The following is a 27,963-nucleotide window of genomic DNA, read 5'->3' on the forward strand; positions in this document are numbered from 1 at the left end:
CATTTTGTGCTTTTTCTAAATTTAATTCCAATAACCCACCTTAAAGTTATACTCTTTCTCCTCCGACTCAATAGAGCTGTCATAGTGTGTTATATCGTTTAGCGGCAATACGCCCACGCCAAACGGTCTGCGATAGGTTGGACCCGCGCAACAGAGGCTATTATTCTTTTCGACTTTTTTGCCAGTTTCCGAAGGAATAATTTTGCCCACACGCATTACCACAGCCACTAAATGTAGATCTTCATTTAGATCGACAGCACCTGGAAGAAAGACGCGGAAAAATGATTGTATAAATTTAATACTCAACTCTAGCAGTTTTTTAATTTCCAAATTGGTTTTATTTCGAACTCACCCAAATCTGTGAACACCGTACAATTGCTATGCAATTTTTCTATGTAATTTGAGAAACCGTCTTTCGAGATTTTTACCAAAAATCGCTCAGACAGCGCACGCATGCGCATCGGATTGGCATCGTAGAGGTAGAAATATACCTCGGCATCATCGCCACCGATACGATGGCCAAAATCACGCATGCAAAAGTATAAATGGTGTGTGAGTATTTTGCGTTGAACTTTGCGCCGCAACGTACCTCGGCTCTGTGGGAGTAGTTGTAAACAGAGAATTATAATTCAATATGTTGTGGTTAATAACTGATGTTTTTATTTATTAATTAAGTTTGTCTTACCGATGATGCTTTGGCATTGTCTGCGCTAGACACATGCACATTGTACAGTCCCACAATGCCGATATTGTGCGGATCTACTGCTAGTGGACCGATACGTGGCACTTGATCCAAACCGAGTTTTCTGCAATGTAGAAGAGTTGTTGTTTAAAATTTTATACTACTCTGCATATATTTTAAACAATATGGTTAACTAGGAGTTTTCGAGAGGAAAATTTTGCGCAACATTTATGGTCCTCGGAACATTGGCAATGGCGAATATCGCAGACGATGAAACGATGAGCTGTACGAGTTATACGACGACATTGACATAGTTCAGCGAATAAAAAGACAGCGGATACAGCTGGCTAGGTCATGTTGTTCGAATGGACGAAAACACTCCGGCTTTGAAAGTGTTCGATGCAGTCGCCGGAGGAAGCCAAGGAAGGGGAAGGGCTCCCACTGTTGGAGGGACCAGGTGGAGAGCGACATGGTTACACTTGGAATCTCCAACTGGCGCCGAGCTGCGAAGGAAGGAGAGGAGTGTCGTGCTCTCATCGATTCGGCTATAACCGTCTTATCGGTTCCAACCCCAATCACATACATACATTCATAGTTAAAATTAAAAATTTGGTAACATGTAATTCAAAGACGACTATAAATTTAGGGGAACACGACGCCATTTCCGAAGGCAACCCTTTTAGGGAGGTACATTAGAAGCTGAATTCGGTAAGCACGAAGCTTGAGTAAAAAAACAGACTCTGCTCAGCTGATTGATGTCCTCCGCATAATTTTGGTTTATATCACCGAAATCAAACCAACAGAATTTGAATGGGCTGACGTCTATCGTAAAAATTTCAACCAACGGAGAAATACCACATATTTAAATAGCCGGAGACGCAAATACAGATTTTGGGATACCAGAATAAAATATTTGGATATCCGGAGACTAGAAATCGGTCAAATTCAACAAGAATAATAAAGCACATATTATGTAAGAATCAAATAATATAATTTGTCTATGTAGTTTGATTAGAATTCGAAAGTTTTAAAGCCGATCTGTTTAATACTTTGGGGGAGAGAACTGAACTAAAATAGTATCCTAGAATATCTAAGTGAAACATGAATTGAAATATTGACTTTTAATGACTTTTAATATTGTGCAGATATCTCCCATGAGGGCTTGTCTTTTTAGACACACAAGTATTCCTTCAGATATATTCAATATTGACATCGAGTCAATGTAAAGATTTCCAAATACCGAATTCTTCCTATTCAATACAGGAAGTTTGTGGAAGGTGATGTCGACTATTTTTGAACTGTCGTCCCGGACAATTACAAATGAGCAAAAACCGCTCTTCAAATTCTACTGAAATAGCTAATCAAATAGATTTTGGCGAAAATTATAGGCTTACAAAACAAAATAAGAGTGCTCATTTTAACAAGGTTGTCAGGAGAAAATCGTTTGCTTTTAAAAGTGGCAAGCTAACGCATAACTTATTATTTTCTTGATAAATCTCTTCACTAAAATAAAAAAATCCTTTAGTTGATTTTCTAAAATATGCTCTCAGTTTAAAATCAAATTTATATTATCACGCCTGGTTGATTTTATGAAATAATTAAAATACTCTTCATTAGAATAGAATTTTTTCCAAGGAGCCGTCGATGGAGTGGCAGCAGTTATCAAAAGGAAAGTCTGGAAGATAACGAAATCCAAAAATTTGTATACCCGGGTCAGCATTTTCTGAAAAAACTGTATTTCACATTCATAATACTATTTTCATTTCATACTATAGAATTTTTGTTATGTTTCTCGTTGGATATTAGTTAAAATAAATAAATAAATACATTTACTACTTTTTTAAGCCATTTTATTGGACTTGTTGTTAAATAATTCCGTATTATAACAACAAAATCAACATAAATATTATGATGGAATAAAATGTCCCGTGCGACATGTCCTGTGCGAATGTGGTAAATATTTAATTAAAAAAAAACTATAAATTATTTTTGGGTGAAATTCATACCAATCTTAAAGGCATCCATTCACAACGCTCTACAATCAAAAACATTTGAATATTGCCTCACAATTCGCTGAAATCGCCGTTTGAATCGTTGTTCCCAAAAACGACTTCCATTTTTTGTCCCGTGCGAATGCCTTGGTTTTTTGCAATTATCTTGAAAATGAAAACCGTTCCAAAATCAACCTTAACACTAAATGTAGAGCTAATGAAGGGCTATTAACAAATCCTACTGTCAAAATTAAAAAAAACATTTTAGTTCATATTTTTTTTAGTGGAAAGGTGTACGATTGTCACGTTCGACATGGCGGAAATGCCCATATACAGAAGCACTATTTCTGCTAAGGTTAAGCTACAATTATACATATATGGTTTACCATAATCAGGGAATCAGATAAATATGTGACGAGAGCATACTTTACATACGGCATATTAAGGGGTTAAAATAGAAAGAAAGAAAAATATCATTATTTTTGCCATATTTAATAATTGTACAAATATGTAAAAAAATAATAATTTGATCAAGGGCAATGAGATACAAATTTGCAAATCACTATATAAATATGTACCTTTGGTATGCTGAATAGTTTAAGTGAAATATATGATTGTATATCTTTAAAAATATTTAAAGATATCATTGTTTTCAACCTCTGAAACCCACCCACCGCTTAAGCGGTACGGTATTAGAATTTTTCAAATTGAATTTTTGGTTTCTTTCATTAAGTAATTTGGAAAAGTAAATAGATCAAACATATAGCAAATGAGTTTTGTAGGAGAAATGTTCTCCAACATATAAGTCTTTGGGGATGAGTCCTAAGAAATTTAAAGGGGCTTTCTGTGAAAATTTATCAAGCTTATTTTTTAGTTTTGGTCGTCGAAAGATTATAATATTTATGACTTTATCATCATCATCATTTGGCTCTACAGTATTTTTGTGAGCCTTGGCCTGCTGAACCATACGCCTCCATGCTACTCTCTCTTTTGCGGTCTCTCTCCATTTTTTCAGTCGGAGCTTCTTCAGATCTTCGTTTAATTCGTGCTACCATCTTTATTTTGGTTTTCCTCTTACTTTGCCGATGAATGCTTTCGCGTCGATTACCTTCTTTTGGTCTCTTGAATCATCCATTCTGGTAATATGTCCTAACCATCTGATTCATTGCGTTTTAATAAATCACACCACGTTTTCCCCTTGAATTAGCTGGCCAAGTTCGCTATTTTGATTTATGCTCCATTCATCAGGTCCAATTCTGACGACACCGAAAATTTTTCTGAGCATTTTTCTTTCGAAGATCATCCAAGTTGTTTGGTCTTATTCGCTTATTTTCCATGTTTCAGCTCCATAACACAAGACTGGTCGTACTACGGTCCTATACAGTGCACAATCTGTTGATTAGTTTGGATTTAAACAGTTTTATAAAGATGCGAACGATCTATTTGCTGCGTGTATTCTGTCATCGATTGTAACACTAATGACATTGTCTGCTATTAGCTTGTAATCAATTTATGACTTTATATGAAGAAACAATAAGGTTTCAAGGTTTAGGAAGACATATTATATAGGTATTTCGAAATTTGATAATCGAAAACAGTTGCTGAAACAGCATTTTTTTCAATTTGAAGTATAGCCAGGGTGTAGTTATTGAAACACTTATAGAATTACATAAATATGCATGGAGAAACCTTAATTACCAAAGTAGAAGGCAATCAATGAAGTATAAGAGCTATTCAATCAAACCTTCAATTCTAATTATGTAGAATAAGGTCTAATACCCTTGAGAATTTCACAAAAAAGGCTACAATAGACAATGCCATATGTATGTACATACATATACAGCACAGAAACTGAAAATAAGAAATGGCCTTAACTGACTCAAGTTCAGCGAAATGTAACCAACATTCGTTGGATACTACGTCACATATATTTATTTCGAAGTAAATCACAACTACCAAATCAAATATTGAAATACTGAGTCAACAATGCTCCATAAGCGAGCACACGACGACGTTCGACGACGACATTCCACAGCAACAGTGTACAAGAATTCGTTGAAGATAAATTTCGGTGCGATCATATGGCCCGATTGCTGATGGTCGGTGTGGAGTTGTTGGCCAACACTACCACAAGCAACGAACGCGGTCGTTAATGTTCAAGCGGAACGAAAACGCGATCGGCGGTGGCCGCTTAAACGCTTACTACATACAGCAGCAGCAGAAGCAGGCGCGCTGTCGCTGTTGTGCTACACAGCGAGCTGCCGTTCTACGCTTACGTCGTCTACCTGGCTTACGCAGAGAAAGAGATGGCCAACAACCGGCCTAATGATCAAGACGATGACGACGGCAATGAGGGTAGCGAACGCTAAGCGAGTGCTCACATACATACATACATACAAACACGCTGGGTATAAGTTGGAGCGCGGTGATGACCACGAGTATAGCAACAACTACAATAATATAAAATGAAACGTAACAACTGTTGCTGAGGAGTTGCGCGTGCGTGAAGCTCTCACTGCCGCTGCTTGCTGATGGCTCTAACGAGGTAGGAATGTGCAATGGCATGAGGATGAGGAGTGGCAAGTACATACAACACACATAAATACATTGCATATATATACATACATATATATATACATGGATGCACATTTGTATGAACGCTGCTGTTCCTGCTGCCTTTCTCAAGCAATTCATCACGTTCCCGTTTAGAGACTTCGAACATTTTTCAAAGGCGTGGAATGCATTTATGTCGCTTTTACTTATTTATTTATTTATGCTTCTTCGGCTAACTTCTTCAATCCGCGGTAGCACATAGGAGAAGTTTTGAGAGTAAGAGCGCCACAGAGTGGCAAGAGCTATTCAATTCAGCAAGTACTCGCTTAAAAGGTGCTGCTCCTCGGTTCCACTCGACGCTGACATACACGTATACGAAGGTGTATATATGTATATGCATGCATGTCGTTTAGCACACGAGCATGTTTTGTATAACTCATTATTTTTATGTGAGCAACTTAGCGTCTAGGTATTCAGAAGCTTTTGTGGCAACAGGTTATAACTTCATTTCTCCGAGATCGGTGACAATGTGTATGCTCGTGTATACATACATACATACATACATATACTGGTGTGTTCGTGAAGCGACATTGTATTGCTTGCTACAAGATCAGTTAGCAGTTTTTACCAGCAGACAAAATCCATATGAATATGTATGCGTACTATATATGATACGGTGTAGTAAACATACCCTCGCATAGGTTAGTTAGGTACATTTTAAGTCATGCCTTTAAAAAAGGGTTGCCAAATTGTATAGTAAATCAATGCTGGTTTAAAAAGTCAGCGAACATGATCGGAATTATAGAACTATTTATTTATGTAATTTAAATTGTTTTCTTAACAAACGTGATTCGGATTTATTTTAGTACTCTCACGACCCAACAGCGTTATTTTTTGTTCACAAAATGTTTCTAGCAACAGATGAGGTTAGGTTAGTCTGACAGGCCGCAAAGCCACGTACCAGTTTTAGTGCTTTGCGTTAATAGTTGGAGTTCCGTTACATATTCTATGATGATTAGTCATTCTTTCTGATGCCACCGTATAAGATTGATTTTGAAAGGTTATGTGGCTTCACTATCGATACCTCTTCCAGTTTCTCATACTGTGGGTCCACATTAAATTAGTAGGAATGCTATAACTTTTTGAAAACATTTGAAATTGGTGATTATTGGTCAGGTTCACATAGGTAGTAACATAATTGCAAAATCTAATTATGGGTTAAATGTGATTTCTCTTAAAATAAACAATTATTTAACTAAATGTGGAAGAATATATTTCCAGAAGTACCTTTCCTCATAAGTTTTATTTAATAAAACAGCAATTTAAACATCCTACTTTCTGTAGAATACCTTTTTCATTGCAAACAGATTATTATGTAATTCAAACATCTACTACAGAAATGCGTGAAATCCGTCAAATATGAGACTCTCTGTCATTTCGGTTACCTCTTTATACCGTGTTTCTTCTGTGCTTCGGTTTAATTTTATTCAGTATATAGGGGTGAATATGAGAGATAGGCGTGGTGTCTTCAAAATATAACGGGAAAAATTTTAAATTTTACGGACTTTATCAAGTAATTGGACAAATGTCATATTCTCAAAAATAAAAAGAATTAAAGAGCCAATGCCTATCCCAAATTTTGATTTGAGAAGTTTTTCGATGATTGAAAGAAGGGCTGACATACATTATATCGAATGGAGACTATTTTAAAGGCAACAACATTAATGCATAAATATTTTTTCCTAAAAACGAAAATAACCGTTAGTTTTTAACACACCTCTTATGTGTATATAAAAGACAGTTTGTGAATATTTTCTATATTGTTGGTACCAAAATTCCTCATAAACTAAATCGGTATGCTTGGGATCGGATATATCGGTCAATATGTTAGAAATACACCTAAAATCGAGCGAAAATTGTACATAGCTAGCACCCCGTAGTATTAGTCTCTACCTAACCCTCATATTGATTCAAAATCAATGCTCGTAGACTTTATTTAAAAAAAACATCATACCATCCCATTTATATAAATGGTACTCCTATACCACATCACTATAGTGCTAAGTACCTAGAAATCAACCTAGATATTAAGCTTCGCTTGAAAGAGCATGTCAAGAAAAAAATGTGTGAGCTTGATTTAAAATTTGTTAAGTTTTATCATCTGGTCGGTAGGAGATCCACGCTTTCAATCGAAAACAAGCTGTTTATATATAATCATGTACTAAAGCCAATTTGGGCCTATGGAGCTCAAGTCAAAACTGTATTGCCTGCATTCAGCGCTTCAAAAAAAAAAAAGGTAATAAGAAGTATATTTAATGCTCCTTGGTATGTTAGATCTGCTGACCTTAGCCGTGATCCTGGTGTGAATTCAGTACTAAACGAAATAACCAAACTTGCAAAGACTCACGAAATGAGGCTTATATAGCATGTAAATGAAGAGTCATCCAGAATTATCTGTACTGCTGAAAAGAAACAGAAAACTGACTGCAACGTAAGAGGCCTTCAGACTTAGCAATGCAACTGTAGCAGCAAATGAATTTCTCTAACATTTAGCTTTTAATTATTATTTTTAAGTTATTAGAAATGAATTGTTGTTAGTATTTCATCATTGTATATTAGGTACAAATATTAAGTATTGAATATCACACTAAACTGATATAGTCTAAGCGCCTTAAAATATGCTAATGATTTTGTGTTTTTTTTTTTCAAATTTTGAATATGTCTTATTTTTCTTTCTGTATTTTTGCTATTTTATGAAGAAATGTATTTTTCTAACTTATGAAAACATGGCAACCCTACTCTTAAAAGATAAATAGATATTCAAGCGCATTTTCATACTCATAAGTAAATAGTTGACTTTTTGATAAAAACTAGTTTTCGATTTTGAAAAATGGCTCAATAATTAAGTACATTTGCTCATATTTATCACCTACGCTTGGGCCTGACAAAGTGCCTATAGAGAGAAGTAGAGAGCACAAAAAGGCTAAGAGCAACACTTACACACACAAATACACACAAATGAAATAATATTGGTTCATAAAGTGGCATAAGATAATTTATTAGACTTGGCCAAGGCAACAGGCCGAACGAGGATTCGAACTGGAAGTTCAAGCAGCGATCTTTGCTGAGATGCGCACATACATATTTATATATATATGTATGTATGTACACATGTATATGTATTTATGTATATATTCATGCTTATTGCTTGCGCCATGGCTCTGGCAACGGCATCTGAACAGTAGCACTTTGAGTAATGAACTCTTTAAGTCGCTTTTAATTGAGCGCAGTAACGGTGTATTATTTTCGTATTATAAATTTAAGGTATATTCGCATTAAAATAAGCATTTTTTAGGAAAAGCAGATGACATATTCAAGTGGAAAGCATTAGTAATGAAGTGAATGTTCTGTCTCTAAGCATTTCAGTTGAGTAAAATGAAAAGTGTAAATCAAAAATGTTCTATATTCATATGTTTAGTACATACATATATACATATATACTTATGTACTTATGTACATACCTAAAACTAACCGTGTTGAAATTTGAGCAAACAATTTCGATAAGAAAACTACAATTATTTACACATTGATAAGAAAAAGAAGACGGGTCATCAGTGTGTGTTTGACTTCTCGGTTTTTGTCAATCGCTTGCAATATGCATAGACACAGATAAATAGAGAGCGATGATATGGTATGTATAGTATACACCCGCTACACGCAACATGTCAGCGACTTCAATGGCGCCGAATTTCGTGGATCAACACTGGGTCTCTAGCTCTTTGAAGAGTATTCTTCTTGGATTAGTAAAGTAAACGAATGGAAGAAAGTGCAAATAAACAGAGATAAAATGTGACAATTAAACAAATTAGAAATACCAAAACCAAAATGCGTAAAACATGCGTTTGTCTGTCCATGTGTGATTTGCTTATCGGCACAACGCAGTGAGACCTGTGTTCTAACTGAAGATACTAAGTGCATGTGTTTGCATGTATTTCGATAAATTTGTATGTATGTGCATCTCCGAAAGCATTTTTTTATACTCTCGCAACAAAAGTTGCTAAGAGAGTATTATAGTTTTGTTCACATAACGGTTGTTTGTAAGTCATAAAACTAAACGAGTTAGATATAGGGTTATATATATCAAAATGATCAGGGTGACGAGACGAGACAAAATCCGAATGTCTGTCTGTCCGTCCGTCCGTGCAACGGATAACTAAGCCATAAATAAAGTTATACAAGTAAAATTTGGAACAGAGGATCGTACGAGGAAGGGGCATCTATTTCTGTAATTTTTTTGGGAAAGTGGACGTGGCCCCTCCCTCAAATCGGTTATTTGTATATATCTCGCAAACCAATAAAGCTATATAAACCAAACTTTCTGCAGTCGGTTCTCTTACGTACCCCATAACACACCATGAAATTAGTTGAAATCGGATAATAACCACGCCCACCTCCCATACAAAGGTTAGATTGAAAATTACTAAAAGTGAGTTAACTAACTCAGTAACGAAAAACGCCAGAAACACTAAATTTCACATAAGAAATGGCAGATGGAAGTTGCACTAAGATTTTTTTACAAAATGGAAAATGGGCGTGGCATCGCCCACTTATGGGTCAAAAACCATATCTCAGGAACTACTCGACCGATTTCAATGAAACTTGGTTTGTTATAGTTTCCTTACATCCCAATGATATGTTGTGAAAATAGGCCAAATCGCTTCACAACCACGCCTACTTACTATATACCAGAACTTTGAAGACGATCTGAATCGTTTACTTTACAATATATAAAGTAAGTACTAGTGAAGATATCGGTGCAGAACTTTGCACAAATACTACGTTTATAGTGTGGCAGCCCCATTCTAAAAATCGCCGAAATCGGACCATAGGTTTTCAAGGCCCCATATATCGAGCATGAGGACCTCGGTGCTTCTAACCTAATATTAGGGTTTCCAACTTTGAATGGACTTTATACAATATATATAAATAAAGTTAAATAAATAAATTGCGAGAGTATAAAATGTTCGGTTACACCCGAACTTAGCCCTTCCTTACTTGTTTTTATTGTGTCGTAGCTTGCAGAGTTTACTAATGGTTCTGTCTATGCCTGCAGTGATGCTCTGGCGACAAGTTCTTAGCGTTGATATCTGTTTAACTTGACTGTGTCGCGAACCGCAGTTTGTCGTTATCCGCATCTGCATACACTTATAATATACCCAGTATATGTGGGAAAATTCTATATTAGTTAGCTATTTTCTTGGCGAAATGGCGAATCGAACAGAAAGCTGGTATAAATAAAAATTATTGAATTTATGTAAAGTGTTTTCGATTCACCGAGCTTTTGAGAGTGTCAAATCGAACAAGTCTCAAGTTGCAGAGAGAGATTAACATGTCATCTGACGTATGCGATGTACCTCTGACTTGAGTTTCTATAAACAATTATATTTTCTTCAAAGTCTTAAGTTTTTAAAATCAGTCTGGTCTAAAAGCTGTACGACGAAACTTGGAAGAACTTGTAAAAATGGTTACATGAGATATACAAGTACTATATTGTATCGAAAAGTAACTTTTTGGTTCAAAGACGTCGAAAGGAAGATGGTTATGACTGTTTTAATATCCTCTCATTAACAACACTCGACTGGGTATTGAATCAAACTAACTTTTTCCGGGATGTTAAGTCATAAGTAGAAAACGTGAGTTTTTCGGTTTTCGAAGTTAGCCTCCAAACTCGCCTTCCTTGCCTTCGATATTAATATTATATTAAAAATACAAAATATGGATATAATCTAAATTTTCTTCTTAATTCAATGGTGTTCAAAAATTTTCGGTCAAGCTTATATGACAGATGTTATTAGAGGTTAAAGCTTAATACTCGAAAAAAAGCTTTATATTTCGAAAAATACTGGTGAACTTTTTGAAAATTATTGCAAAATATGAAAATATATGTGCTTTCGATTCGCTAAATCTCCAAGCGAAGTGGTGAAACTAATACTAACTGATCTAACGATTATACTTATCTTATAGGTTATATCTTAAAATCTCTTGTCATGAATTTAACTAAAAACTTGTTTTTTCATATGTAAGCAAAAAAAATATTTTTTTCAACAAATAACCCTATCGATTGAGACCAAATCACAGTATGACCTAAGCTACACCTTTCTTTATTCTAATATATCAATATAAATGTCCTTATAGACTTCCAGCTGGGTTACCATAAATCTATGTATATATAGTTACCCTGTCTGAAGTAGTAGAAAGGGTGCGACAAAAACAAAAACCAAAAAGAAATAACAGACATACAGTAAAGTGACAAGAAGACAAGATTGACAATAGCAACAAAACCTACAACAACAACAACCGTATAACCAAATAATATTACTAATAGTTGCCACAATATAGCGTTGCTAAAGTACAAGCACAAACATACACACACACAGTCAACAATACCGGTATAAGCGCGGCGATCGTGGCAATGAGTTCAACGCAAATGGAATTGTCTACAAACCCATTTTATGACCTGGTTCGGTCTCCTTTCATATTAAATACATACTTAGGTATGTAAGTAGGTGCAGTAGGTGTCTGCTGGACTATAGCATATGCAAAATCGTGAAGATTATGTTGCACTCCACCAAGTTTACCATTAAAATGCGTGAAATCGAAATGTGCTTTTTTTCGTTTTTGAGTTTTATGACTTTACTTTTAAACGACCAAGTGACCAAAGGGCCGCCACACAAGCATTACACTATGGCTATAAATGTGCTTTAATTCTAGGTTGTTGGGAACATGTGAGGTTAGTTGGATTAATATTTTTATTAGTGGGTAAGACCGGATACCTTAGATACATATGTATATGTATGTAAGTACATTGAATAATATTTAATGGCAAGAATTTGAATTTTGTAATAAGTAAAAATGTTAAAGAAAAATTATTAAATCATAAATCAATGGGATCTAGCATATTTTTATTATCTTGGAAATCCAAGTGCTTCCTTAAACATATTTGCAGGGAGTCTGAGAAAACTATAACCAGAATCCAGAAACCATACTATATTTCTTACTCAGTGTTAAAGTGTTTAAAATGTTTCTCGATTACAGTAGAGAGTTGAACTAGACGACATGAGATATGAAGAGACGGACTTTTTTCCTGACTTTTGGTATATATGGTAGTGTGTTTCTGAATTGTATATATGGTATATTTTATTTGATGATATGAGGAGACGTATGTTGAGAGATTTTCGCCGAGATAATATGCCAAACGAGTTATATTGGAGATATGTGAAGATGACTTTCATGTGGAAACACATTTCACATACTATCCATAGATCATATGTTTACAGTTTTTCATTTCGCAATCATTGCCTATTTGTTCTTAGCATTCTCAGTACAAAAGAAGTTTTAATAAGGTGAACTACTTGTCTACTCTAGATCAAGGCTCAATTATGTAAGCACGATTTTGAGAATAACTCCACGAAAGTTGGATTAATGATTTTCTTAAGAATCAGGCCATACAAAGCATATTTTAACCCTCCTTTAAATATCTTCGAGAAAAATTTTAGACATCTCTGCTCTTTAGTTCCTTAGTCTGAATATTACGAATTAAATTTATTGAAGGGATGTGATCGGAAAGTAATTAAGACTATCGACCATATAGATGCGAATTTATCAAAGAAAAAAAGAAAAAAATTTTAAAAAAGAAAAAATAAACCAAATTTTGTACGTATGTATGTCCAATATGTGGTACCCACTTACTTGCCGAAGGTTTTTTTTATATCAGTCATGAGTCATTGTCTTCATTTTTTTTTTCTATTTTAGCAATTGGATGGGTGAATATACATATTTATATGGTATATGTATATATGTATAAAAGTGTAGAAGTGTAGAAGTGATCCCGGCTTAATGCAATTTAGAGGAACATAAAATCTCGCTCGGTTGAGTAGAGTTTGAATCTCTATCAGTAATAAGCAACGAAATTTAAGGTAGCAACAGGTAATATATTTACATGCTACTCACTACAAGAACAAAATGAGTTGAGAAAAATAAAGAAACTAAATAGAAAGATGCAGATGCTCAAAGCAATGCACTGCCAGGATCGACGTTTAACACACACATACACACTTGTAAAGATTAAAGTTGCACTTGCACGAACTCACGCAGTTGAACATGACTTTAATCATGTGCGCTTTGAGTAAAGTCCAGTAAAAATGGAGTGGAAAATGCTAAGTATGGCTGTATGTGTTAGTTTGTGGTGTGAGTGAAATAGAGGAAATGCAACAATGCACATTTCTCTTACATTTCCCCCAACTCTGATCTCGATTTGTGAGCAGCTGCTGTATGCAGTTAAAGCGCTGAATATGGAGAAAAGCGAGCTCAGTGCATTGAGTCAGCGAACCTTTTTATCACAATCGCTCATACAAATATATACAAGTAAATGTATCTACTGTGATACGCACGGAGAGCGGGAGAGTGAAATTGCGCTGCGTTGGTAATCGAGTTCTGTTGGTATATGTAAAAGATACAAAACAGAGTTGTCAACGTATAAAACTCATGTTTATTTTTTGTAACGAGTCTAAAAGGAGTTTTTAAAATAATTTTTGAAACATTTTCAGGAAAAGTGAGACTAAATTGCTATACTTAAAATATATGAAAGAAAAAAAATTATTAATTAATTAATTAATTTCAATTTTTAAAATATATAAAAATAAAGAAAATTTATAAAAAATAGTAAAATATAATTTTAGAGTGTATAAAATTGTCAATAATACTTACAATAGTAGGCAGTGGTATATCTTAAATTTCGAACCGCTAGAATAATTTTTAAAATGTGCAATATGGATTGAAAATCACAAGAATATACATCTCGGTATATTATAAACCTTCGAGGTTCTATGGAAATTCTAAGATAAGTTCTCGTATAGTATTAGGAGAGGACGAATTATTAAATATTGAGAAGAATATTTGAAATAAAATAAAGATAATAATAATGGCTATATTTTGAAATACTGTTGAACTTCTATAGTTGAACTGAACTCCATAACTCGAAGTTCTCCATAACTCGAACTCTGGCAATAGTATTCAAAGTTCATACAAATTACCTTCCATAACACGAAATCTCGTTAACTCTTGTTTCTATACAACTCAAATCACTTGGCAACCATGCACGCAGCAACCATACAGCCATTGAGTTTGACAAAGCAGCGCTGTTGCCGCTGATGTTGCTGCCTCAGTCAGCGTTGTCGTCGGGGTTTTTCACTCAGCGTGGGTTTTATGAGCCGCTCATTGAAAGTACATTCACCAGTTTGATTTGAGAAGGCGAAAAGATTGGTAGAACTAGTCGGACGACAAATATTCGTAAAACACGATCAAAGTGACACAGCATACACTGTGTGTCCGTAGTGTCACCAACAGCAATAACAACAACAATAATAATCGAAAAAAAGTTTACCAACTTTACACTATCAATAGCTTCATTACTCAGCAGTAGAGAGCCAAGGCAGAGTCAGTCAGCCAACAAACGAACGAACTAAACGACCAACAACTAGGCAAGCCAGTCCGAGTGCGAGTCAGCCACAAGCCAGGCTGACAGTAGCAAAAACTACCATTTGTAATTTTGTTCCATATGTAATTGCAATACATACGCAAGCGACGGAGTTTGCTTTTTTTTAGTAAAAAATAAGTAAAAAACATAGACTGAACAGAAGCTGCTGTGAGATTTGTAAAAATATTTATATAAATAATAATTATATTAATTAAGTGCACGGCATGTTTTGAAAAGTGTTGACAAGTTAACTCAAAAAAGTGCAAAAAAGTTGGAAAATTCTATTTTCTAAAGAAATTAAAAAAAAATTTAACAACTAGACTAGTAAGGATTATCTAATAGCTGTATATGTAAATGTCAAGTCTATACAGCTGAAGCGCTACAAATCGAAAAAAGGTAAGGTTAAAACTAGCCGCAAAATAATATGTGGCTAAATAAATTATTTTATGGTTGAAATGTGTTAGAGTGTATAAAAAATTCGCAAAAATTAAAAAAAGACGAAAATTTGCATAAACGAAATAGTAGTACAAAATAAAACAACAAAAACGCGAATATTAATATTCAATAATCAAGAAAAGGAATCAAAAATCGAGAAAGAAACAATAAAAAGATTTGTGTTAAAAGCAAACGCTGGAAATCATGCAAAATAACCAAGAACATCTCGTTTGGAGTTTGGGTCATAAACCACTCTAACAGCAGAAGAACAAACACATACACTGAGACATACTCAAGTATAAGCGATTACACCAACACCAAAGCAATAGCACAGCGCGGCTTTCTATGTACAAACACAATGACAATGCGCAGCAGCAGCAGAAGCTGTGGCAGCGGCAACACAGACGTGCATAGCACCACCGGAGAGTCAAAACTCAAAACCAGTTTCAAAATTCTATAGTGAAGCACAAAAAAACACAAAAACAAAAAAAAGGAAACAACTGAAGCAGTCAAAAAGCAGTGCAGCACATGAGAATTACGCTCAAAACTTGTACTTGTATACAAACATACATATATACATACATACAAATGCATTTGCAGCAGCTACCTACGACTTTGGAAATATACACCACATTGTGTGGTGAAAAAGGCTACACATGTGCATGCGTGCAACTGCAACATGTAGCATACAAAAAGTTGCCTCAAATGCATATACATATGTAGATATGTATGTATATATAAGTATATAAAACAAATATGTTTAGCATAGAATAGAGCGCGAGAGAACTGACCGGCCTTAAATATATGAATATATGCGACTAAATGGTCGTACCTCGTAGCGCGCAGTTAGCAACATTTCAAATGTATACAAAAGGAGAGCAAAAGTCGTAAATATTAATAGAACTGGAAATGAAACGTACGCTTTGACACCTTCGAAATGTACCAAAGACTTGCTTGCTGGCTGTGGGTTTGTGTAGGTTCAAGCTGTATATACATACATACATACAAAGCTATAGCTGCCGTTGTGTGCAGGTATCTGCTGAATAAATTATGTGTGGCTGAGTGTGTGCGTGGTGAAAATGCAAATTTCTGATCTTGAATAGCAGTAACATCGAAGAAATGTAGCAAAAAGAACTCAAGAAATATACAAAAAAAACTTTTGAAAAGTGTCAGGTTCAAGCACCCATAGAACATACTTATGTATATGCATATTTATGTGTGCGAGTGTATGTGTGTGAAAGCATTCTATTGTGTCGTAGAAAGTGCTGAAGAGTTACCTTTAACAGGCAAATCTACAACAAAATGTCTACAAGCCTATAAAAGCATATCATTTTATGGCTCAAACATACAGACATACAAACATCAATACATATATTATATGTACATGTAATGACGTTAAAATATCGCTAGACGCCGCTACTTAAATTTACAATAAATTTGCATATGAATGGTTTACTTAATTGAAAAAAACTTCTATGCTTTGAAAATTAATTTGGTTGACGAATTAATTTTACAGGCATATAAGCCATACAAACACTTTAAGTATGTAATATTTTTTTATAAATATTAAATTTTGGAGAGTTCAAAAACTGCTGCTTGAGGTTATCATGTTGTAGCGAGTATATTTACAGCATTACAACTGTACCTTTTGAGCTTCTGAAATGAATCTGTACTTTTGAACTTATTTCAGTTTTTTTTTATGTAATTTAGTAAAAAATATATTAAAAATACTTGCTACTGAGTGTGTTTAGTGATATTTTCTGATATATTTAGCGGAGTCAAGCGTGTTTTCTATAGTTAATTTAATAAATTCGTACACAGTTTGGGTCTTTAAAGATCTTGCCAAAAATATTTATAAATATTCTTAAGCTAGGCAAATAAAGTTATTCTGATACCTTACTCGATTTCAGTATGATCTGGAACATTTTATGCGTAATAATTAAAGTTAAAAATCGACAAAATATTCTAATTATTTATATACAATTGAAAGATATACGATTTATGGCCCGGCTTCAGTTTCACACTAACTCCGAAATAAACCAACCCGTGAGGGAAAATAGAGAAAATAAAGGTCAGCTAATAAAATACAACTTTTGTACAAATTGGTAGCATTCATATGTAAATTATGAAATATGTTGGTAGATCTTACAATTTCCATCGAAGCACAAAAAACTTACTCAAAACAGTTCTGCATAGATTCTTGACGATGCATTCTATGGAACTCGAAAACTAAATATTTTCGATATCCATTCTGTAATTCTTTTGTACTTGTACTACTTTCATTACCACTTGTTATAGCACCTTTTCTTTCTGCATTCGAAAATAATGAATTTTATATAGAAACATGCTTCAAGAAATTCCCGCAGAAAGCCACGCTACCAAAATTGCTTGAACTGAATAAATAATGGACGAAATATCCACTTTTTTGATGTTTGTATACAATTTTCAACCAATATTTCTCAGTAATATCTGCGAAATAAACTAACGGGAAATCTTCAACTTCAAGAACAAACCCCTATAGCTTATTTACAAAGAGACTTATTTAAAAAATTTTTTTTTTTTTTGATACAAATCTTTAGCTTACTGTAAACTATAACTTTTTCACAAAATTTTCGAAACTTTTGTTCTTAAAAAATTATGAAAATTAAATACTATGCAAAAATCAGTGCGATAATCAATTCTCTTTACCAACAATATGCTATCGTTTCAAAGAACAAGCAATATTTATAGTAAATTCAGTATAAAATACATATCTCTTGGAATTTTTGATCGATTATGACTGCGACAATTCTTCGTGTAACCGATTTCATTACACGGAAGTCAAACTATATTTAATTCGGAATAAACTGTGAGTCATTAAGTGCATACGCAGCATAAATTGCAGTAAGTGTGCGTAATGCGGATTATGCTTTAGCTGTGGCCTCATCGGCAATTGCATTAAAACGCATCAACTGCTGTGCCTCGTTAAGTTTGTGGTGCACTTCTGCTTAATAGATAAGTTCGAGTCACTTAATTCCGTGTAAAGAAGTGCAATGATATGTTACTACAAGAATAAGCAGTTGAGCAACTTGTGCTGCAAATATTATTATGAAAGGGTGAAGTGAATACCCTTCAATAAGATAAATTAATTTTTTTAGAAAACAAATCTAAAAATATATATGCACATTCTTTGCAATTACTGTGTGAAAATATATATCTATGTACCTAAACAAATCTCTAGGTTACAAACAGCTCCCACTACTTAATAGTCCGCTCGTCCGCTGTGCTGTGGGAAAATAATGTCTAATTATAAAATCACAACAATTATTATGCAATCTAACGAAGCGTTTAACTATTGAACGGTATCAGTTGACAGTGTATGCGAAAAGTATGTTTACAGGCACACACACACACACGCGCACCACTTCAAATCGTTTAGCTACAAAAGCCGGCTTTATTTATGCGAAGCTGTCAAGTGAAGACATTAATAAACAAATGAATAGAATATACATATATGCATATATGTACATAAATAAAAGCAATAATTGTTTGATTTCAAGCATTTATGCAATAATTAATTTTAGCCTTTTTATTTCTAGAACACTTATTTATTTATTATTGTTTTATTACTCTCTTTTTACAGTTAATACGCATGCGAAAATTTTTATAACGTTAGCTGTGCGTTATATAAATACATTGAACTTGGAAAAGCGAGAAATTTTTGCTGCTGCAGAGTAATTATTAAGTCAAGTCAAAGTCAAAATGGCCCTTTATGGGATGGTGTCAGCCGTTTCAGGCTTTATAAAAATACGAAATCTCTTGGATCGTGCGGTTATCGATAATATGGTGTTTCGTTGCCATTATAGAATTACCACAGCGATATTGTTTGTTTGCTGCATTATTGTAACGGCAAATAATTTAATTGGTGAGTATTTGTTAAAAGTAAATTACAAATGAAATAACGATACAAAAAATGTATATGAGAAGGCACAACAAAATTAATGAGTAGAATTTAATATTAGAGAGAGATAGAGAGATAGTGAGAATGCAGACCACATAAAAGTGGTAGAATCTCTAAACAATCAAACGAAACTTAATTTTTGCTGGTTAGTTGTTTGATATACAAGACAGAGGACAAAATGGGAATAAAAACGTATGGAAAAATGTGATAAAAATAAAATAAAATAAAATAAAATAAATAAAATAAAAATAAATAAAATAAAATAAATAAAATAAATAAAATAAAATAAAATAAAATAAAATAAATAAGTAAAATAAAATAAATAAAATAAAATAAAATAAAATAAAATAAATAAGTAAAATAAAATAAAATAAAATAAAAATAAATAAAAATAATAATTATTAAAAAAAAAACATAAAATACATATAAATTTAAATATTAAAAAAATAATAAAAAATTAAAATTATTATATTAAAATATCAATAAATAAATAACGAAAATTAAAAGATACTTATATAAAAAATAATTCGTTATAAATAAGAAGGCATAAATAAAAAATAATTAATTAATTGGACAAAAATTACAACTAATTTAAATTAAAATTAACTAAAAAAAAATATTAACAGTTCTCAAAAACAAAATATACATTTTATATAAATTCAACTACTATACATAAATCCAAAGTGAAAGTGAAGTCATTTAAACAAGAAACTATAATAGCCAAATTTTATATTACACTTTTAATGATTTTTTTTTTAATACAAGGAAAAAAATTAATCCAATAAATAATTATTTTAAATAGGAAGAATGAAATTTAAAAAAATAATTCCTTAATAAATGAAAAAAAAAATATGAATAAAATTTCATTAAAAATAAAACAAAAATAAATAGCAAAAATTAAGAAAGAACTTTTTAAAACAGAACTCAAAAAATATATAAAAAAGTAAAGGAAAAAATAGATTCTACTCATATGAATAGCACTTCATTAATAAAAAATGGTTTAACACCTGTTAATACATAAATATTTGCATTAATAACTAAAGAGACACGCTAATATAATGCAAACTCACAAATCAAATATTTATATTCAACTACAATAATCAATAAATTAGCAAGTTCACACACAAAACAGTAATTCGAAATTGATAAGTGCATGAAAATAGATGGGATTACAAAAGGTCTTGAGTGAAAAGCGTGACTTTTTATGAATTGGCGGCGATAAAAAGCCGCTAATAAGCCAACAAGCCGGCCCAAAAGAGTCAATGCGCAAACGCACGCACACGGTAGTAAATATGTATGGAATTGTTGCGCTGTTGCACACAATTTATGCCAGACAATCAACTTTCACCATATACAAACAAACAAATATACAGTTGCATTTGCAACGCCCAAGCCACACATAACGCTGACAAAGTAGCTGTACACTCGCAAACGCCTGCAATGCATTTTAGCTTTTTATACCCTTTTAAGGTGTATTCACAATGCATTTAGCGCAAGCGTTTAGTAGCCGAGTGTAAATTGAGTAGCGCACGTTTTTCAAACACAAAAAAAAAATTTTTAATTTTTTTATAAATTTTTTTTTAAGTATTTTCTTTATTTTTTTATTAATTTTTTTCTGTTATGCTAACGAGTTTGCGTAAAACTGCACAATTAGCAGAATGTTGCGAATATTTGGTGTAAAAGTGTGCAAAAGGCGTGCTGTGGAGTGTTGTCCGCGAGGTTATTGATTTATTGCAATATTAAAGTGTAATTTTCAAATTTGTTTTTACGCAACAATTGTTGTTAAGCGACACTTTTGTTCAATTATTTTTATTTGCTAAACTGTTGTTATTGTTGTTGTTTGTGAAATCGATATTTGTTTTAAAATTGTGCAAAATGACAGATAAAAAAGAAAAATAGTTATCTCAGCTGTTTATACTTGAGATATAAAAGTCCTAAAAGCTTATATAAATATATATATGTATATACAAACACATTTCTATGCATATGAGTATATTTCTTATGTTTGTAGTCTTGTAAAAGCCGCGCTTGAGCACAACCTCGATTTCAGCTGTGCGTAATATGATAAGTGAGTTTAGTTTTGTTTTGTGATTTGTTACGAATTTGTTTATTTTTATTTTCTTTGTACATGCATAGATACATATGTATATTGTACATTTGTATGTACATATGTAAAAGTATATTTAAAAGTGTGGTTTTTTGGTTGCTGTTGACGAATTAACGAGTTGAATGTCACGTAAGTGGCTCAAACCGCACACTTTAGTGATTTATCTGACTTTTTAACGGTGCTAAACCGTGAATTGAAGCATGAATCATTTTACATGTGGGAATTTAGGGGAAGAAATTTTTATGTGGTACCTACTTGAGGAAGTAGGCCGTTCTTTTGAAAAAAAAAAAAAAATATATATTAATATTTGGTCTAAAACTTTGCTTCCGCGGTTTTCCAATAGATGTCTCTAGGGTCAAGCACTGGTCGATTAAATCGATTTTTTTGGACATTTGTGTCAACATTAACCCAACAAAATATTTATAGAAATCTGTTTGCATCCCAAACTTATTCTCAACTGAAAATGCCACTTTTTGTGCCGAATTCTCGACATTTGCGGGACATTTTGCTTTTCTTTTTTAATTCCAAGAAAAGTGCGGCTGAGGCTCATCGACATTTGTAAGCGTTTTTATACAAAAAAAACTTCAATTTACAAAAAAAAAAGGCGGAAGCAAAGTTGTAGACCTAGTAGTAAAAAAAGGAATGTTATATTGGTTTATAACTGGCATATTACTTGCTTATTTTCGTACACTTCAAAAATAAATTTTTATAGACCCTTTGATTCAATTAATGTTAAATTTTTAATATTAATTATTTAGTTTATTTTAATATAACGAAAATGATTTTTGAGTTTTTTTTTTTTTAATTAAATAATTTAAATAAAGAGCTGTTATAAAAAGAGTTCAGAATATCATACATTATCAAAAAGAAATTTTTAAATTATTACTATTAATATTTTGTCAATATGGCAATTAAACTGTTTACTAGCGTTCAACTTTTAATTGAGAGAATAATTTTATTTAAATAAGCGATTCTGTTAAAATCAGACAACTTTTGAAAAGTTGAGTAATAGAAATAAAGAAACTCATTGGCAATAGATTTCGAAAAAAATTAGTGTACAATTGCAACTCTGCACACAACAAAAGCTCACAATTTTATAACAGAAGAAATGTAGTGTGTGTGGTCATTTGCATCATCGAGTGCAACAACTAAGCATGCATTCCCAATGGAGAGGCACTCCCTAAAATTCAACTCGCCTGCCTTAATTCCAATTTGGCTTAGCATACAGCAAAAGTCATAATAATAAGGGACAAGTGCTAAGCCTGGCCTGCGTTGCACTTTAGCTTTCATAGCGGCACTAACAAAAAAAATATATATATATACATACGCATATTCGTCACTATACATGCGTTTGTATCTGCTTGACACACAATGTTTATTTATTATTTTCCATTGCATATCTCTGCGTGTGCTTTGGCTCTGTAGTTGTCTGGTAAGCCACCCGCGAGTCACTCGGCAACTCAAAAAATCAAAACTGGATTTCAAAGAATGCATATTAATTCAGAGATAAGCATGTATGCATGTATGTATCGGCTCATGTGTGCTTACATTTTATTTCGTCAGTATAAAAACTCGAAAAATACAATTTTAGAAGTTTACAAATCCTATAGACTTAAAACGTAAAATTAAAGAAATAAAAAATAAACAAAATATTTATAAAAAAATTTCGAAAATTGTATTCAAGCTCGTGACTGACTTGTAGATGCAAGTAGAAATAGAAATAAATAAACTTAAACTATACTTGGAAATAATTGTAAATGTACATACATGTGAATGAGAATTTATAAGTACATACATATTATGTATATAGAAATATGAAATCTTATCCAACTATATAGGGGACTTTGAACTACATCCGAGAGGCTTTGTTTAAGAATTTTTTTTTAATATAAAATTTATATAAATGCATGTATGATCTTTGAGTCTGATATTTACACACACACATTCATCATATCTTGCATTTACGTCATACATACATACATACATACGCATTTGTAATTGATCTTGTTAATTTAAATAAGCTGAAGCCTTATGAGTAGATGGTTTTAAGCTCAGCTCAGCCTAATCACACGCTTCCTAATGACGCCGCGTGGGCGGATTAAATCACAGCGGCTGCGTAAAATTTAAATATCAGTTGATATTAGCCGACACAGCGGGCGAGTGTAGTGAGTGGAATTTTTCATACAAACATATATAAGCATAAAACTTAGTGAATGGAGCGGTCGCTCAAATATATGTAAATACTTTTAGGTCAAGTATGAGATAAAAAAGCGGGGAAAAAATAATCTCAAATAAGTGAAAAGAAACTGAGTAGCTTTGAACAAAAAATTAAAAGAAAGGTAATGAAATACCACAAATCCACAAAAAAAAAATCATAAAGACATAAAAAAAAGTTAATAAAATAAAATAAAAGAAAAAATATAAAGAAGTAAAGTATATTAAAAAAAATGTTCACAAAAGTATTTATTTTTTATTTAATATACTCCTAACATTCATATCTAACGCAATTTAAAGACAATTTTTTTTAGTTCTTTGTGGTGATAAAACCTAAACAACCGCTGTTTAATAAACCTATTGAGAATTACAGACTAACGCTTAACGAAAAAATTCTAAAAATATTTTGTGATCGTAAAACAGCATAAGTTGAGATACACTTTAAAGCACTTTGAGTAAATAAACTCAAGAAAAGACATGGCTCAATTCAAATTCAAACCGCTGCTCTAGTCCCAAATATTGATTTATGAACAATGTTATCAAAATAATTATTAATTACTAAATCAAAATAATACGACAGGCATATGGCGAATTAATATTTTGAAATTACTGGTTCGTGGTTTGATTTAAGTCTCCTTAAGAAAGCGTCGTAAAGTGACTTTTGACCTTTTATACATTTAAATAAATAAAAGATGCTTTAACTCAATTTTAAGAAAGAATTTTATAAAAAAAAAAAATGTACAAAAACTAATAAATTAATTTCCTGCTTACAGGCGATCCCATTGCATGCATCAATGATGGCTCCATACCAATGCATGTCATCAATACATTCTGTTGGATTACATACACATTCACCATACCCGGTCAGCAGCACCGCCAAATTGGTACCGAAGTCGCTGCGCACGGCTTAGGCAATGAATATGGTCAAGAGAAGCGTTATCACAGCTATTATCAGTGGGTGCCATTCGTGCTGTTCTTCCAGGTACGTGAGAGCTCTCACACAAATGCTCAAGTGGAAATTAATTTAATTTTGCATTTATTACACTTGATATTTTAGGGACTCATGTTCTATGTACCGCATTGGATTTGGAAGAATCTGGAAGATGGTAAAATGCGCAACATCACCGAAGGTCTGCGCGGTTTCATCACCATGCCCGACGATTATCGCAAGGAGCGGCAGGCACGCATCATAAAATACTTGAAGGACAGCTTGAATTCGCACAGCAGCTACTCGTTTGCCTACTACTTCTGTGAGGCGTTGAATTTCGCCAATGTTGTGTTGAATATCTTTTTGGTGGATAAATTTTTGGGTGGCGCTTTCATGACCTACGGCACCGATATGATCAAATTCTCAAATATGGATCAGGAGAGTCGTTTCGATCCGATGATTGAGATATTTCCACGTTTAACCAAATGTACTTTCCGCAAATTCGGCCCGGGCGGTTCACCACAGACCCACGATACGTTGTGTGTGTTGGCTTTGAATATTTTGAATGAGAAAATTTACATTTTCTTGTGGTAAGTTGTTGCGGTTGTGGTTTCTGATTGCAAATTTGTAAAAAATATTGTGTGTGTTTGCAGGTTCTGGTTCATCATCTTATCCGTGATCTCTGGCGTTGCATTAATTTACTCACTTACCGTTATAATGATGCCGACCACACGCGAAACTATCATCAAACGTTCATATCGCTCGGGACAGAGCAAGGAAATCCAATCTTTGGTGCGCCATTTGGATGTGAGTAGACTTTTTTCATCATTTTTTGTAATTTTTAATTCATTTATTTAATTTTGTGTTTCAACAGATTGGCGATTTCCTGATTTTGCACTTTTTGGGACAGAACATCAATACAAAGTACTACTGTGATTTGGTGCAAGAACTTTGTCTCGTACTCGGTGCTTCGCGTACACCATCTGCGCCATCCACCCTGGAGATGCATCCCATGTATCCACAAGTAGATCGATTCGGCAAGGAGACCGAGACATAAATCGTGCAAACAAAATAATAAAAAAAAACTAAAAAACCATTCATTCAATAAAAAAGTAACAACGCCATTACAAAAACAGTAACGAAAACTACAAAAACGCAGAGGAAAGCAAAAATAACAGAATATAAAAAATAGCGGAAATGCTAACAGCATACGGTACTCAAAGTTGTGCTGATTACTGTCAAATTGACGTTTCGCTAGAAAACATAAATCAAGACACCTTCGCTCCACTAAATTATAAAGAAAATCGAAAAACAGATCGCCACAACAACAACGGCAAATACTTAAATCTCAAGCTGTATTTTTTCGGAAAAATGAAAATCTCAAAATTAGCGGAATTTCGATTTCAAAGCAGAAGAAAGCATAAAATTGTGCCAAGCAAAATAACAAGTAAAACAAAAACAAAAATAAATGATAAAAAATTAACTGCCAACACACAACGTCAGCGCAGCAGTGCAATTTCTACCATTTGCAAACCTATTGCAACAACGTGCGGTAAACACATACACGCACACAGAACACACACACAAAATAAGCTAAGCACAAAACCATTATAGAATTTATTATATAACAACAGCATACCTTACGTTGTCCAATAGTTATTGCACAAAGCCAATATGAGCAGTACTCATACTACTTGCTACAATATATATGTAATAATATTAAATATGCTGTTAATTGTGTTTAAGCCACAATTTACTTCCATTTTCATAATTTTCAACTTTTTATATGCGCATTTCTTATACATATATACTTATATATATGACTTTTTAGTACTTTAAATTAAATATTGTAAGCATTTAGATATTACTTGAATGATCTTTTACATACATAAATACGATGAACGAAAAATATTAAAAGCTGCAAATTTGTTTAAGTTAAATCGTAAAAAACAACAAACTAAAACAAAAACAAAAACAAAAACAAAAAATAATTACAATTAGAATACATTTGATAAAGTGTTTAGATAAGCTAAAGTTTAGAAATTCATGTACGAAAATGCGAATATTGTGATGATTGTTAGGGAGACTTCTTTAAATAAATTTTTTCTATTTTATGAAGCGATAATCAATAGCAATGGAGTATTTATTAATGCGATCTTATGCACCAGTATTGCTGACATAACCTCACTTTACAGCTTTGGAGTTAAGCCGTTGTAAAACTTTCTCAGTAAAGAGATGTCAAAGAATATTGTGAATGATAATTCAAAAATGCAAAAAGAATATATACTAAAGGGTTTTTCAAAAGGAACGTTACAAAAGTAGACGGATAGGTACAGTTAAGGACGCTATATTTTTTTCCGCTTTTTTGACATTTCTCTTCAGTAAGTTTTGTCATTTCATCATGGAAAGATGAAAGAGTCGAAATTATTAAAATTAACTGCCGAAATTCGAAGTCAGTGGCCTCAACTTTAAGAGTGGATTTTCATCGAAAAATCATCTTCAGCTATGAGGCTCATTTCTGGCTGAATGGCTTTGTCAATAAGCAAAATATGCATTATTAATCAGGCGGCAATCCACATGTATTCCATGAGTCACCATTGCATCCCTAAAAAATTACGGTTTGGTGCGGTTTATGGGGCGGCGGCGTCTTTTCCATGATGAGCAAGACCGGCTTGTTAGTGTGAATGAGAATCGCTACCGCTCAAGGATAACCGAATATTTTTGGTCCGTATTGGATGATATAGGCTTGGACAATATTTGGTTCCAACAAGACGGCGCCAGAAGCCACACAACGAATATCACAATTTCGATCGATTTAGTGAAAACAAAGTTTAATGAAATTTGTTGTCTCACAAATGGCCCACTCACTTGGCCACAATCGTGTTATTTGACGCCGTTGGACTATTTCCTGTGGGGCTACGTCAAGTCTATAGCCTATGCTAAAAAGCCAGCGACGACTGATGAACTTCGTCCGAATATCGAACGTGGAAATGCAGCAGTTTCGGCCGATGTATGCTTGAAAACCGTCGAAAATTGGGTTCAGCGTTCTGGAAGCGTGCCCGTGGTGGCCATGCAAAAGTAATCGAGTTCCATACATAATTGATATACCAAACCGCTTTTGTAGCGCTTTTTTTGAAAACTCTCTACAATTCATGGTATATAAATACCATTTAACTCAAAAAAAAACTGATCATAAGGATTGTTAAATTTTCCACAGAATTTTAAAAAATACCCAAAAACAACCTCTGTCAAGTAGTACCGTTGGACCTGCCAAAAGTTTCTGACACTGATAATCATATAAAGTTACTACTAATTAGTATTGTTTCCTTAAATTACCAAGAACTCATTTTGAACTCCATTCAGAACCGAACTTAATACCTATGCCGATGATGTAAAATTTTTCAAAACGCCAACTGGCAGCACTGTGGTAAGGGGCCAAGAAACGTTGATGTTTATATACAACGTTATATGTTATACGGTTCTATGCTGCCCAATATGGTAACCTGGATCTTGTAGACTGTTGATGAAAAAGTTCAAAACACTGTACTCCTGATCTTTACAGGATACCTATTGAAATC

At 33.2% G+C, this 27,963-nt stretch overlaps 2 protein-coding genes across 4 annotated transcripts in view; one reads left to right on the forward strand and one right to left on the reverse strand.

Annotated features, from left to right (window-relative positions):
• The window catches only part of LOC105213561 (dedicator of cytokinesis protein 3), a 77,874-nt gene that overhangs the window by 10,962 nt on the left and 38,949 nt on the right, over nucleotides 1-27,963 (reverse strand). For both annotated transcript variants that reach the window (XM_011186474.3, XM_011186475.3), the window contains exons 4-6: nucleotides 686-806; nucleotides 353-596; nucleotides 40-260 (exon numbers count right to left, since the gene is read on the reverse strand). In XM_011186474.3, coding sequence (XP_011184776.2) covers nucleotides 40-260; nucleotides 353-596; nucleotides 686-806 — 586 coding nt within the window. The remainder of the gene's footprint in view (nucleotides 1-39; nucleotides 261-352; nucleotides 597-685; nucleotides 807-27,963) is intronic.
• On the forward strand, nucleotides 8,531-26,514 carry LOC105213560 (innexin inx3). 2 transcript variants are annotated; one of them, XM_011186473.3, is made up of 6 exons: nucleotides 8,531-8,550; nucleotides 18,819-19,100; nucleotides 24,231-24,439; nucleotides 24,515-24,975; nucleotides 25,039-25,192; nucleotides 25,260-26,514. In XM_011186473.3, exons 2-6 carry the CDS (start codon nucleotides 18,938-18,940, stop codon nucleotides 25,440-25,442), a joined length of 1,170 nt encoding a protein of 389 aa, XP_011184775.1. In that variant the 5' UTR covers nucleotides 8,531-8,550; nucleotides 18,819-18,937; the 3' UTR covers nucleotides 25,443-26,514. The 2 variants fall into 2 exon arrangements, with proteins under 2 accessions (XP_011184775.1, XP_054081184.1); XM_054225209.1 differs by lacking the exon at nucleotides 8,531-8,550 and adding an exon at nucleotides 14,509-15,156 and having other exon boundaries at nucleotides 18,817-19,100.

Source organism: Zeugodacus cucurbitae, chromosome 2, assembly GCF_028554725.1.
Source record: "Zeugodacus cucurbitae isolate PBARC_wt_2022May chromosome 2, idZeuCucr1.2, whole genome shotgun sequence".
In the NCBI taxonomy this organism is placed as follows: Eukaryota; Metazoa; Arthropoda; class Insecta; order Diptera; family Tephritidae; genus Zeugodacus; species Zeugodacus cucurbitae.

Excerpts from the sequence above, each read along its gene's own strand:
- LOC105213560 (XM_011186473.3), top strand. The coding sequence starts at position 18,938 with ATGGCCCTTTATGGGATGGTGTCAGCCGTTTCAGGCTTTATAAAAATA. Across the intron at positions 19,101-24,230 it reads AACGGCAAATAATTTAATTG|GCGATCCCATTGCATGCATC; the intron begins GTGAGTATTTGT and ends TCCTGCTTACAG. Across the intron at positions 24,440-24,514 it reads CATTCGTGCTGTTCTTCCAG|GGACTCATGTTCTATGTACC; the intron begins GTACGTGAGAGC and ends TTGATATTTTAG.